The sequence below is a fragment of the Ictalurus punctatus genome, chromosome 20 (genome assembly GCF_001660625.3).
Source record: "Ictalurus punctatus breed USDA103 chromosome 20, Coco_2.0, whole genome shotgun sequence".
Taxonomy (NCBI): domain Eukaryota; kingdom Metazoa; phylum Chordata; class Actinopteri; order Siluriformes; family Ictaluridae; genus Ictalurus; species Ictalurus punctatus.
The window spans coordinates 247,727-261,313 of NC_030435.2; the positions used below are offsets into that span (position 1 = coordinate 247,727).

At 45.2% G+C, this 13,587-nt stretch overlaps 3 protein-coding genes across 7 annotated transcripts in view; 1 reads left to right on the forward strand and 2 right to left on the reverse strand.

Moving 5' to 3' along the window:
* Window positions 1–7,411, forward strand: part of snap91a (synaptosome associated protein 91a) — a 27,105-nt gene extending 19,694 nt beyond the window's left edge. For 2 of the 5 annotated variants that reach the window (XM_017495280.3, XM_053673717.1), the window contains 12 exons: window positions 966–1,052; window positions 2,185–2,253; window positions 2,391–2,474; window positions 2,966–3,028; window positions 3,135–3,314; window positions 3,646–3,966; window positions 4,060–4,084; window positions 4,238–4,316; window positions 4,451–4,528; window positions 5,056–5,151; window positions 5,255–5,349; window positions 5,672–7,411. In XM_017495280.3, the coding sequence (XP_017350769.1) occupies window positions 966–1,052; window positions 2,185–2,253; window positions 2,391–2,474; window positions 2,966–3,028; window positions 3,135–3,314; window positions 3,646–3,966; window positions 4,060–4,084; window positions 4,238–4,316; window positions 4,451–4,528; window positions 5,056–5,151; window positions 5,255–5,341 (1,169 nt within the window). In that variant the 3' untranslated portion in view covers window positions 5,342–5,349; window positions 5,672–7,411. Of the gene's footprint in view, window positions 1–965; window positions 1,053–2,184; window positions 2,254–2,390; window positions 2,475–2,889; window positions 3,029–3,134; window positions 3,315–3,645; window positions 3,967–4,059; window positions 4,085–4,237; window positions 4,317–4,450; window positions 4,529–5,055; window positions 5,152–5,254; window positions 5,350–5,671 lie in introns of those variants that run through there. The other 3 variants (XM_053673716.1, XM_053673715.1, XM_053673718.1) reach the window with 3 other exon arrangements.
* Window positions 7,412–7,491: 80 nt separating this feature from the next.
* On the reverse strand, window positions 7,492–9,005 carry LOC128628845 (DNA-directed RNA polymerase II subunit RPB1). Its single transcript, XM_053673807.1, has 2 exons — window positions 8,988–9,005; window positions 7,492–8,906 (listed from the first exon to the last, which is right to left on the reverse strand). Exons 1-2 carry the CDS (start codon window positions 9,003–9,005, stop codon window positions 8,286–8,288), a joined length of 639 nt encoding a protein of 212 aa, XP_053529782.1. The 3' UTR covers window positions 7,492–8,285.
* Window positions 8,901–12,847, reverse strand: prss35 (serine protease 35). The gene is made up of 2 exons (XM_017495287.3): window positions 12,641–12,847; window positions 8,901–10,256 (listed from the first exon to the last, which is right to left on the reverse strand). The coding sequence occupies exon 2, from the start codon at window positions 10,229–10,231 to the stop codon at window positions 9,005–9,007; it is 1,227 nt and encodes a 408-aa protein (XP_017350776.1). The 5' UTR covers window positions 10,232–10,256; window positions 12,641–12,847; the 3' UTR covers window positions 8,901–9,004.
* Between the last annotated feature and the right edge of the window lie 740 nt (window positions 12,848–13,587).

A 13,587-nucleotide genomic window follows, 5' to 3' on the forward strand; every position in this document is an offset into this window, starting at 1 on the left:
GGGATTAGGTTTAGGGGTTGGGGTTGGGGTTAGGGGTTAGGTTTAGGGGTTAGGTTAGGGGTTAGGTTTAGGGGTTAGGGTAGGGATTAGGGTTAGGGGTTAGGGTAGGAGGATTAGGGTTGGAGTTAGGGATTAGGTTTAGGGTTTAGGGATTAGGTTTAGGGATTAGGGTTGGGGGGTTGGGGTTAACCCTAACCTTAGTGTTAGAGTTCCTAAAAATTGTCATTTCATTATGTGCATCTTCAGCATGAGAATCAGAGACTCGTTTCCTGCAGTAATACAGACTGTAGATTATTAACTTTACACACAGAGAACTTTAGTCTCTAAAGAACTTTAGTCTACGGTTCTTTTCAGGATCATTATGTTCAGCTCACCAATAAGAATCGACTCCCAAACGACTCACTGCTGTGATATAATAAACGGTGATTCTTCTTCTTGACCAAACTATGGTTATAATTATTTACTAAAATCTTATTCTACCTTCTACTGAACACAGTATTTTTTACTAGGAATTGCATGTAATAAAATCTACATACTAGTGTTCTGATAAAACAATAAACCTGAACATCAATACATTCATTATGTTCTTGTGCTTCTCTGTGAGTCAGTAAAAAGATTCATTTTCATTTATTCTGATTTGCTGTGATTCTGAAGAGATTCAGTGAATCATTTAAATGAAATTAATCTGTAAGAATAACAACACAGCCTACTGTACATTGCCTACATTTATCAAAAGAAGTTAATATATACGAATCGGATCGGATCCGTTCTTCTAAAAGAATCGACTCATGACCTCACAGTAACAGATCAGAAAATATTCAAATAAAATGATTTATAATGATTTATGAATACAGGCTCGATAGAAAGTGTTTTGACAGTTTTTCAGATGCTGATGTGTATTTTTGAAGCGTAACTATGTGTGTGTGTGTGTGTGTGTGTGTGTGTGTGTGTGTGTGTGTGTGTAGATATGTTTGATTCTGTGCCTGAACAAAACGCCTCCTCAGAGCCCAAAGCTGCCGTAACTCCCACTAACGTAGATCTGTTCGGTGCAGGTACAGGAGAAGTTCCCAAAGTTCCGTGTGTCCAATGTCTCGTCTCCTTTCTGGTCTTTTCTTCCTGATTTCCTCCTGCTCATGTCTCTAACCGTGTGTTTGCCCCACAGTGTGTTGGTGTTGTGTATGACTCGGACTCGTGCATGCACTGGCCTGTAAACGCATGTCTGTCTCTCTGTCTGTCTCTCTGTCTGTCTCTCTGTCTGTCTACCTCCTTTATCACAGACACAGAGTCTATCCTGGTTCTGGTTCTTGGTTCTGGTTCTTGGTTCTGGTTCTTGGTTCTGGAGTTATTCCACTGGCACAGTGCTGGAGCGCGATCTGAAACATCTCACACTCTTTACACAGCCTGCAGCGTCAACTTCCTCAGACTGAAGAATTAGTGACATAACGAGTTGGGGGCGGAGTTATTTCCTCATTTTGCTAATTAGTGTCTTGCTGTTAAGGTCTTGGTCATGAGTGTAAGCGTTATGAAGGTAGCGGCTGCTCAGAGACGACATCACGCATCAGGGACACAGCCCACTTCTCATAACCGGTTCTGTGGCTTCTCTGACCAGTGGAAAAGCACTAGTTCTGGGTAATGGTTCTGATTCTGGAAAATTTCTCAGTACATAATATTTATCAGTGCATTACTCAGTGTTTATGCTAAAGGTGCAACAGTGTGATTAGTGTTATGATAATTCTTCAGTCCAAAATGGTGGTTTTCAGTACATCACCGTAATGATGTTTGACAGGGAGGGATCTGTAGATCTGATGAAACTTGTTAGCATTAGCATTAGCATTAGCAATCTCTACCAGTTTGAAATCAGCAAAGATGCAGTGAAGAGGACGTCCGAGTCCCGCTGTGCTCTCGCCTGTTATTACATCACTCATTCATATTCTCTCTATTATATATTAGCGCTCATGTGAACAGCTTCTCACTCATTTGTCGCCATGACGACATCAGGAGTAACCCCGCCCCCAGGTCTTGATGATGCAACTATTTCTTTATTTATTTGTTTGTTTGTTTGTTTGGAAACACATCGGCTCCTGCAGTGTTGGTGGAAAAGCTCACTGTGAGTGTGTGTGTGTGTGTGTGTGTGTTATCTGCACTTTGATCTCTTCACACTCTTCCTCCTCTTCCTCACTGAAGATCTTCCTGCTGTCTCTCGAGGGCCTTCACCTTTACCTGATGCTTCAGTCACTGCTGATCTGTTATCTGGTGAGTGTGTGTGTGTGTATGCATGCGTGTATGCATGCGTGTATGCATGCGTGTATGCATCCGTGTATGCATGCGTGTATGCATGCGTGTATGCATGTGTGTGTGCAGCTAATTAACTTTCTGTCTCTCTCTAACAGACTCGTTCATCACTCCGACTCCATCTCTCGCTGCTGCTCCTGTGTCTCCGCCCAAAACTAATGCTCCTGTGTTGGACCTGCTGGGTGTGTACAACACACACACAAACACACACACACAGATGCATGCAGATGTTGATTACAGTCACACTTGTTTCCACAGACACATAAATGTGGTCTGGTTCAGTGTAGTGTGTGTACAGTGCTGTAGCGCCCCCTACTGGTGTTCTGTGGTTCAGTGTAGTGTGTGTACAGTGTTGTAGCGCCCCCTGCTGGTGTTCTGTGTTTTTGTTCTGATCCTGATCTTAATTTCTTACTCAGGTCTGGAAATACGGGCATCTTCAACAAAATGTCGACCTTACAGGATCCAGCCGAATGCAAACTGAATTTTAGGAACAGACACAAAATTGTGATAGAGAACTTACAGAGATAGATAGAATGTGTGTGTGTGTGTGTGTGTGTGTGTGTGTTCTGTCTCACTTTTTGTGTGGCCCTGTCTCAGTGGTGAAGCTGATTAACACTTCTCTACTCACACGCTGCACTCTGGATGATGATGTGATGATGATGGTGATGATCAGACACGTTTGGACAACCTGAAGTGGAACCACACACTTCTACATCTACAGGAGATCTGCTCGGAGGTACAACACTCTGTGTGTGTGTGTGTGTGTGTGTGTGTGTGTGTGTGTGTTATGCAGATGAGCGTGTGACTGTCTCAGATCCGTGTTCCTCCTTGTGTCTTCATAGGTTTGATTTCCCCCGTGGCCCCGGCCGCCCCTCCTGTTCCCGCGGTCACTGCAGCATCCGCTGCCCCGAGCGACCTGCTGGATTCGGGCTTTGATGCTTTTGTTCTGCCTCCTTCCAGCTCTGTGACCTCTGACCCCGTACCGGCCTCTACAGCGCCCTCTGGAGGATTCGATCCATCAGGTGGGAGTTACTGCACGCAGACAAACAGCTGCTCTGTTAAAGATTCTGAAGAGGAGCAGCGCAATGACATTTAAATGCCTACTCATTTCATTATGCACACACTGTTTTCAGTGCATTGTGGGTAATACACACACACACACACACACACACACAGAATACACACCATATGAACACACAGTGCATTATGGGTAGAGAATAAACACTGTGTACACTCCAACATCAAATAACCTCCATCAGGTGCAGAGTGTGTGTTATTGCTTTTCTCAGGACTTCTCTGTACAGTGTGTGTGTGTGTGTGTGTGTGTGTGTGTGTGTGTGTGTGTGTGTGTAGTGTTTGATGGATTAGGGGACCTCCTCATGCCCTCCATAACCCCTCAGAGTACCGGTGGCAGTAGTACTCCTATAGTTTCTGCAGCATCTCCTATGGTTGCTGCAGAGACGGTTCCTGTGGTAGCCCCAGCAGCCACGCCCACTGCCACGCCTACCATGATGCCCACCGCCATGCCTACCATGATGCCCACCGCCACGCCTACCATGATGCCCACCTCACCCGCCATGATGCCCACCTCACCCGCCATGATGCCCACCGCTGGTCTGCCTGCTAAAGCCATCAGTATAGATCTGGATGAATCGCTCGCAAACCTGGTCGGAAGTGAGTGACACTAACACTGAGTATAACACAAATACTGATTAATATTCATTAATATTCATGATTTCCTATTAATTATATTGATATCTTTTGCAGATCTGGGGATGGGAAGTCAGAAAAAGTAAGATCTGTCCCTGTGTGTTTCTTATTTTTCTAACATATAACATGTTACATTTATCAGAAGGAGGATGTCCTGCTGTCAGGGTGGGCGGGGCTTCTTTCATCTCTCTCCTATCAATCAGAGTCACACTGCGTGTGTGTGTGTGTGGTGCAGGGACGGGGAGAAGAAGCTGACCGGTGGAGTGAACTGGGCCCCTCAGGTCGCCCCCACCAGCTGGAGCACTCCACCCATGGTACTGATCTCATCTCACTCTGCTCTGAGGAACTTCAGCAGCTCTGCATCACCTTAAAGCAAAACACTTTACTACATTACACACCTTTATAATGTCAATAAATCCCCAAAAATACAGATGTGATCTGTGTTCAGGCTGGGGCAACAGCTGTAGCGACTCCGCCTACTGGAACCATGCCACCACCCTTGGGGGCGCAGCCTGCATTCAGTCTGGTGAATATATACCAGATTATTATTATTATTATTATTAGGGGGCCAAGCACCGAAGGGGTGTAACCCTATTGTTTATATCTTTATTTTTAGCCGGATTTTCCTCCATCTTACATTTTGTCAAAAACATTTTTTTCGCTACTCCTCCATGATTGAACTTTTGTCCAATCATCAAAATAATTTTGAAAAGCCATGCAACTAATTTCCTCCCAGCGCCATCTACAGGTCAAAAGTGACAATAACATGCTGTAAATGAATCTCTCTCTCTCTCTCTCTCTCTCGCTCTCTCTCTCTCTCTCTCTCTCTCTCGCTCTCTCTCTCGCTCTCTCTCTCTCTCGCTCTCTCTCTCTCTCGCTCGCTCTCTCTCTCGCTCTCTCTCTCTCTCTCGCTCTCTCTCTCTCTCTCTCTCTCTCGCTCTCTCTCTCTCTCGCTCGCTCTCTCTCTCGCTCTCTCTCTCTCTCTCTCTCGCTCTCTCTCTCTCTCTCTCTCTCTCTCTCTCTCGCTCTCTCTCTCTCTCTCTCTCTCTCTAGCCCACTGCAGGAGGTGCTGGAGCTCCCATGATGCCTCAGCAGATGATGATGGGGCAGTCGATGATGAGGCCACCTTTCGCAGGAGCAGCTGCACCAGTAAACATCTCTATACATATAGAAGACCGTGTTGTGTTTATTTACATATTTGTCCACTCACTGTGTGTGTGTGTGTGTGTGTGTGTGTGTGCGTGTTCCTCAGCTATCTCCGGGGTCTGCAGTTCAGAGCCCCAAGAAGCCGCAGACTAAGGACCCGCTGGCCGACCTCAACATTAAAGACTTCTTATAATCTGTGAGGTACGAGAAGCTCCACCTGTCTCTCTCTCTGTGTCTCTCTCTCTTTGTGTGTGTCTCTCTCTCTCTCTGTGTCTCTCTCTCTTTGTGTGTCTCTCTCTGTGTCTCTCTCTCTTTGTGTGTGTCTCTCTCTCTCTCTCTATCTCTCGCTCTCTCTCTGTGTGTGTGTGTGTGTGTCTCTCTGTCTCTCTCTCTCTCTCTCTCACTCGCTGTGTGTGTGTGTCTCTCTCTCTCTCTCTCTCTCACTCGCTGTGTGTGTGTGTCTCTCTCTCTCTCTCTCTCTCTCTCACTCTGTGTGTGTGTGTCTCTCTCTCTCTCTCCTCAGTGATTTTGGACTCGGCTCTGGTGAAGCTGATTCACTGATCGTTTACACCCACATACACCTGAAGATCCTGCAGATAGCCCCGCCCCTTCTTTCATAACCACACCCCATCCCTCCTCCCTGCGCTGTGTAATGTTGTAGCACAAACTGTGAAGTAAACTGTAGAGAAAAAAAGAGGAGAAAATCTAATGAAGAGAGAGAGAGGTGTGTGTGCTTTATCTCGATGTGATCTTTTGTTTTAATGGAAACTAAACAAAAGGAGAAAAAAAGAAAATGTAAAAATGTTCAAAATGTGTAGAGTTTTCGCCAAGTGTTAGCTTCAGAACCTGAATGATGTGTGTGTGTGTGTGTGTTTCCTGTGCTCTGTGTGTGTGTGTGTGTGTGCGCGCAGGAGCAGTGTGTAACGTGTACCTGCAGAAGGTTTTTCTCTCCTCTGTATCTGTGGATGATGTGAATCTGGTTATTAAATGATGACGTGATCCCGCTGTCGGTTCTACACACGTTCGTTTATGAGTATAACTTCATGACGTAAACATATTCAGTAGAAATCATACCCGGGCTTGGAAATTCTCGCTCCCTCTCACACGTAGACGTTTGTTTTGAGTGTCGTCGTGGTTTCCGCTCGCCGCTGTTCGTTTCCGGTCAGGTTTCTTCACTGAAAGGTTTCTATGACAACGTGATGGAGCAGATGCTTTTACACATGAAACTCCTCACACTTTTATGTGACGGATACACCGTGTTCGCACCAACACGCGAGACGTCACCTGATTAACAGTGATAACGATTAACACGTGCTGACGAGGGCGGAGCTTACATTAAATTTGGTCAGCCAATCATATGACATCAGGTTTTACCTGGCGTTCGCTCGGTCACCTGTAAGAAGGATTTCATGTGAAAGCTGCTGCTGGAGAGGACGTGTTAACGCCTTCACGTGAAATAAAAGCAGCGTTTTATACACCTCTGGTTTATCTCACCGTACACACTACAGGGGAAACGGTGTGTAACACGGACCTGAAAGTATCTGCTGCTCGTGTAAAAGTGTGAGGCTCCGTCCGTAAAGTTTACATTTCTATTTACAGAAAATACTTCGTTTTATTTCTTGGATTTTTCTCCCCAGTGACCAGTGAAATAACCACACGCACTACAGTGTGCTCTAGGAAATTACCCATGATCCTCTTCTGGAATTATTAATCCTGCGTTCCAACACCGGTTTTTATGTGGAGTTCAGAGCGTGTATTTTTCATCACAAAGTGGACTTCCTAGCTAGCGCGTTAATTAGCACGTAGAGTAAAGCGTCCAGCTGGAGGTGCGAGTGACGGCTGAGGGGGCGTGGTAAACTCGGTGTTGGAGCACAGCCACGAGGAACTGGAGGAACGTTTCCTCTGTAGATGATTAAAATCAGGATCATTTCACCTCATGCAGGTGGTGTGTGTGTGTGTGTGTGTGTGTGTGTGTGTGTGTGTGTGTGTGTGTGTGTGTGTGTGTGTGTGTGTGTGTGTGTGATGTTTCGATCTTGTTTTTGATCATCTGTGGACCTTCAGTTACTGTTAAAATCTACTGATAGAAAATGGAGGAAGATTATATTGTTCATTTAGTTATTTTCTCAATGAGTTTATTTATATCTGTGTATTTATAAATATATTTATTTTCCTTGATTTCGTCATATCTTTCTGCTCCCTGACCCAGTGCATGTAAACCTTTTGAGATGCAATAAATAAATAAATAAATAAATAAATAAATAAATAAATAAATACACGAACATTAAAATGTCTGAGTGATGAAATGAAATCACGTGTCAGAATTTTAACTTCACACGCAGGACATTTTGTATGAATCATAATTTATTTGGTCCCTAAAAAAAAAAAATCCAACACATTTTGGAAAATATGAATTTACAGCAACGCTCCTGATTTACACTCCGTTATTTACGTCTCTTACTGTCATTACACAAAAATAAAGAAGAAAAGAGTCCAGCGGTGATGGAGTTTAAATAACCGTCTGCAATTTTAACATTAAATTTAGCACACTAAATATTCATATCATTCTACAGTACGTTACTCAATGACACTCTGACGAGTCTGAGAAGAAAATGTTTAACATCAAACATTAAATTAGCACCAAAATGTCGACATGGGCGTGGTTTTATATAACGCGCGACATTCATGAAGACGATTTTAACGAAACTTACATCGAAACTTAGCAGGCTACAGAAACGACCCCGACATCATTAAAACACGACTTCGTTATGAAACATTAAAAAACACAATATAGAAATGTTTTTAAAGTAGATACCAAATGTTCTTCTCTTAGAAAATCTCTTTTTCTGAGTCATTGCACCAAAACTAGCTAATTTGCATAAAAACAACTGATGACATGCAAACGATAAAAACGCATCAAATGTGAAAATCAGTCTAAAAAAGTTCCTGATGAGATTTTTACTGATATTTTCATTTCTGAAAGCCGTTTAAAACGAGCGAATCCTGGAAAACTTTTGAGCAGGTTTAGTTAAAAATAAAAATAAAAGTGTTTTTAATAAGAAGTTGTTTGTGTTGCAGTGATGAAGGACAGGGTCTGACTCTGAAGCCCTGACACTTTACAATGATTCAAATCAAAATAATTAATTTATTAAAAACACGTTAATGCTGATCGTTTTCTCGCCTGGGCTTATTACTGTTTCAGTAACGCTTTTATAAAGGGTGGAACAGAAAGGGTTAAAGACCGGGAAAGAAGACGGGCAAAAGACGGAGCTACAGAGTTGAATGATAGCAGGCAGAGTGAAGGACAGGACAGACGGGGTAAAGGACGGGGCAGTCGGGGTACAGGATGGGGCAGACGGGGTAAAGGATGGGGCAGACGGGGTACAGGATGGGGCAGACGGGGTACAGGATGGAGCAGACGGGTACAGGATGGGGCAGACGGGGTACAGAATGGGGCAGACGGGGTAAAGGATGGGGCAGACGGGGTAAAGGGTGGGGCAGACGGGGTAAAGGATGGGGCAGACGGGGTACAGGATGGGGCAGACGGGGTAAAGGGTGGAGCAGACGGGGTAAAGGGTGGGGCAGACGGGGTACAGGATGGGGCAGACGGGGTAAAGGATGGAGCAGACGGGGTAAAGGGTGGGGCAGACGGGGTAAAGGATGGGGCAGACGGGGTACAGGATGGGGCAGACGGGGTACAGGATGGGGCAGACGGGGTACAGGATGGGGCAGACCCTTAACCCTAGGTTTTGATTATGTTTCTAAACTGATAAATTCCTCACACTGCTATACACAGTTACAAAGTATGTAAGCAGGATGTTGGGGTAAATGGGGTAAGAGACGGGGTAGTTTAATTCCATTAGGTGCTCTGGCACATGCTGGCGTCTCCGTGTACCCAGGAGCAGATCTGTGCGAATTTCAGCGGCGTGATCCTCACGGCTACGTTATAATCCTGCTGCTGGCCGTTCACCTGCACCCACTGATGACCCGTAAACACACCGATGACCTTCCGCTTCCACTTCCTCTTCCCCGCCTCCTTCAGACGCACGTACACACCGGCACCGCTCGCTCCGGGCGCTGCGTCACACTGCTGGTACATGAGGTCGTTGGACTCGTCTGAAACGGAGCAGAACCGGTACACCAGGTTCCCGGGCCGGTCGTCGTCGAATCCTGAGAAGTGGATGCGTGAAGCGTGGAGCTTTTTAACAGACGGGATGATGCCGAGCCCCATGTGCTGCACCTTCTGCGCCTTCTTCAGCTCGAGCACGGCGTAATCGTAGTCGGCCTCCGCGCTGTCCGAGACGCCTTTAAACCAGCCTTTGGGGATCTGCGTCTTCTTCACGCGCGTCCAGCGAAACGTTGGCTTTCCGGACGGTGCGCTGCGCTTGCTCCGACTCTTCTGACCTTTAGACTTCCGCTCTCGTCTCTTTCCTCCCATCTCCGTTTCCTCTTTCTCTGTCTCTCCCTCCTCCTTTCTGCCCTTCCCTCGTCTTCTCTTTCCTCCCTTTTTCTTGTCACGCAGAACTCCCACGCTCAATTTCTCTGCTCCTTTGATGTAATCCGTGCCGTCGTGGATGCAGTGAGCGGCGGTCAGCACGTGTTTGGGTGACACGAGCACGCCGGTGCAGCCGGTGGAAATCTTCACGGTGGTGGAGAACGGATACTTCATGGAGTACTGCTTGTCGGAGATGGTGAAGCGCGTGTCTGGGCCGTAGACCTCACGCTTGCGCCGTGATCTGGAGGATGAAGACGTGTTCTCGGCCGTGAGCTCAAGTTCCTGTAGCGTGATGGACGTGAGCGTGCGCGTACCGTTCTCGTACATGGTCTCGTAAGAAAGCATCTCCTGAAGAGCCTCTGTGCTCGGCTCTGGAAGCTGGCGCTGACATTCGATCCCACACGTCCCGTTCAGCTCGGACTGACGCTCGGCCGAGAAGCTCGAGACGCTCAGACGCACCGTTCGCTTGTCGAGCACGAGCGGCATCTTCCTCTGTGGCCAGGTGTAGTCATCCTCACCTGAGCTCAGAGCCGGATTTATACACAGCAGGAACAACACAGAGAGCAGGAGACTCAGGGGTACGGGTCCCATCGCTAATAAACACACACGCTCACACCTGCACAGGACCGAGAGAGAGAGAGAGAGAGAGAGAGAGAGAGAGAGAGAGAGAGTCTTAATCAAAAAAGTTAGAACACAGTTAACACACTGTAGAGGAAACGGATGAGCTTTACTCTCTAACACCAATACAGGGAAAAACAGGATAGGAATAAAGTGTTCGACACAGTGATTAAAACCTCAACACCACACACACACACACACACACACACACACACACACACACGCCAGTGTCACTGCTATACTGACATTAAACCACCACACTGCTCAGTGGTGCTCCCTTTCTATCAATGGACTGTATAGAGAGGGGTGCCAATACTTTGTGCACTACAGTCTACTACAGTCAGGACTAGGACCTGTGTGTTCCGCATAAACATAGTCCATTAAAGTGTGTACTCATTTTTTTTTTTTTGTGAAGAAACGGTGCTGTTCCAGTTGTGTCCACTAGAGGGAGACAAACAACAACTCAACACCGACTTCCTTTCTTTTATAAACTTCCGTCTTTACGGAGTCGTCATTTCCAGTATAATGCCGGCTTATCGGACATCTCGTGCACTAACCAAGGTGTAAACATTATAATGTACAAGTGTCATTCAGGCGTGACTACAGAGGGACAGGACAGGCTGTGTGTGTGTGTGTGTGTGTGTGTGTGATGACAGACAGGTGAGTAAACTCTGACCTCAGGGGTTTAGCTGGTGTGTAAAAATTAATGTAACCAGACAGAGAGACAGACAGACAGGTTAATATATAAAAAGACAGATAAATAGATATGAACACAGACAGGTAGAGATATTAACAACTTAATTTATGAGAAAACAGTCAGACAGACAGGTGCAGTGTTCCAGCAGATAAAAAGTGACAGACATAAGGAAATAGGGAATACAGTGTGTGTGTGTGTGTGTGTGTGTGTTTAAGTCAGATGTGCAGGCTGAGAGCCAGCGGCAGTGTGGAGTGAAATTAAAGGCCAGGACCAATGCCAACGCACACACACACACACACACACACACTCACACACACACACACACACACACACACACACACACACACACACACACACACACATATTCCTGTTGTACCCGGTGTGATGTAATGAGGTGACAGCCGAGCTGCAGATTTTCCCACGTCATTAGTTCAAATCTGAGAAAATCCTTTAAATACTGTACTAACTGTCTAATAAAACACTGCGTTCTCTCTCCCTCTCTCTGTCTCTCTCACTCTCACTCACACACTCACTCCCACACACACACACACACACACACATTTTAGATTTGATCTAAGTTTCCAAACTTTTTCCCAAACCACAATTACACTGCGCTGCCACACGCACACTTTCTGCCAAAAAAAAAAAGCCGGATTGAAGAAGGGATTTGGTTCGAGTTCACTTTCCATCTGCGCTGTTTTCCTCAAGTGAAGAAAATCAAAAAACTGAAACTTTTTGACCCTAAAACCCCTTTAATGATCACTTTATTAATAACCCCTTTAACCGGGTCGTATCCCAAATACTCACTACAGTTCACTACAGTTTATCACACACCCTGTAGTGCACAGGGAAATGAATCTCAAATACCTCCTCATTACAATCAAACACCTCCTCATTACAATCAAACACCTCCTCATTACAATCAAACACCTCCTCATTACAATCAAACACCTCCTCATTACAATCTAAATGCATTCATACAGGAATCTCAGATGATCCCTAATGCCTACAAAGTGCACTAGGTGGGGTGTAAAAGCCATCACTTCATCCACTATACAGGAAAGAAGGAGAGATTCGGAGTGGGAACATTCATTTCAATTAATGCCAAATCTGTGCTAATCTCGCCTAGAAATGAAATACATATTCAATAATGTTGACTTATTTCAAACATTTTATTAAAATCACATTGGATAATATTTTAAACATTTCTATTTGTAAATAGTTATTATTAGTAGTATTTTAGTATTAATTTGATTTATTTTACTGTAGAAACTTGTTACACAGTTGAAGTGAGTCAGAAACAGAGTCAGAGTCAGAGTCAGAGTCGTTCTTCTTCCTTCCCAGCAGAACCGTTTCTGCATGTTGCATCATAAAAATAATCTCATGCAAAACTCCTGTTATTAATCATTAATCATTAATCATTAATCATTTCCCTGCAGAAATAAACCCGAGTGCAGTAAAGCATGCAGCATCTCTAAATATATATATATAATGATATGCTAATATTTACAGGTATTCTGTACAGTGAAAAAACACTTTAGATATTTAATATTCCCATCTTTCCTGAGGCAGGAATGTGAGTGTGTGTGTGTGTGTGTGTGTGTGTGTGTGTGTGTGTCTACTCCATCACACTCAGATTCCTGTAACAGAGCAAAGTTTCCATTTCTGCAGAAGTGAATCCATACCTGTTAGATCATAGAGCCTGATGGAGGAGAAGATCTCCAAACAGCTGCTGCTGCTTTATTCCAGGAGAAAGTCCTGCTTTATTTCATGGTAAAGATCTGAACAGTAACGGACAGTCCAGCCTGCAGCATGCACCGGGAGTGTGTGAGAGAGTGTGTGAGTGTGTTTGGGGTGCACTTGATGCCGGTCAAACGGGAATGGAGAGCTGTTCTGGCACAAATTACCGTCTTTTTCCCCGACTCGGGTTGCCAGATTGCACGTTTATCCATCCGTTCGTTTGTTTTTCAGACAAAGTTGCAGAAAATGTTGAGTTCTGATGTGAGGGGCGTGGTCATATGTTATGTCTGAGAGGTTTATTACTGTTATTATTATTATACAGAGATTGTGAGTGTGAATCCTGTTTATGCAACAGCTGTCCACAGGTGTGAAGCAAAAGCACGTGACTGCTGGTGCTCTCTGGGTGGGAGGGGCTTACTCTCATTTCCCTGTGGATCACTGCGACAGTAGCCAAACATGGGCGTCTGTGAGCTTGTGTACGTAGAAGAGGGTAGATAGCTGATAAAGTTCTTCGGAGTGTGTTATGCTGCACTGTGATGCATTCTGATGGTGATCTGACTTCATGTTAGGCTTCACTCTCCACTGGAAAATGGCACAAATCAGCTCATTTGCACAATTTCTACAAAACATACACTATATTGCCAAAAGTATGTGGACACCCGACCTTCAGTCCCATATGAGTTCTTCCCCAAACTGTTACCACAGTTAGAAGTCTGAAGCACACAGCTGTTTAGAGCGTCTCTGTACGTTGTAGCTTTACAGTTTCCTTTCACTGGAACTAAGAGGAACCCAAACACTGTTCCAGCACGACACAAAGCGAGCTCCATGAAGACGTGGTGTGTGAAGGTTGGAAGAAGGTAGAAGGACTAGAGTGTCCTGAACAGATCCCTGA

What these genes read in the sequence shown, in the direction of transcription:
- prss35 (XM_017495287.3), bottom strand. Translation starts at nt 10,231, where the DNA reads ATGGGACCCGTACCCCTGAGTCTCCTGCTCTCTGTGTTGTTCCTGCTG.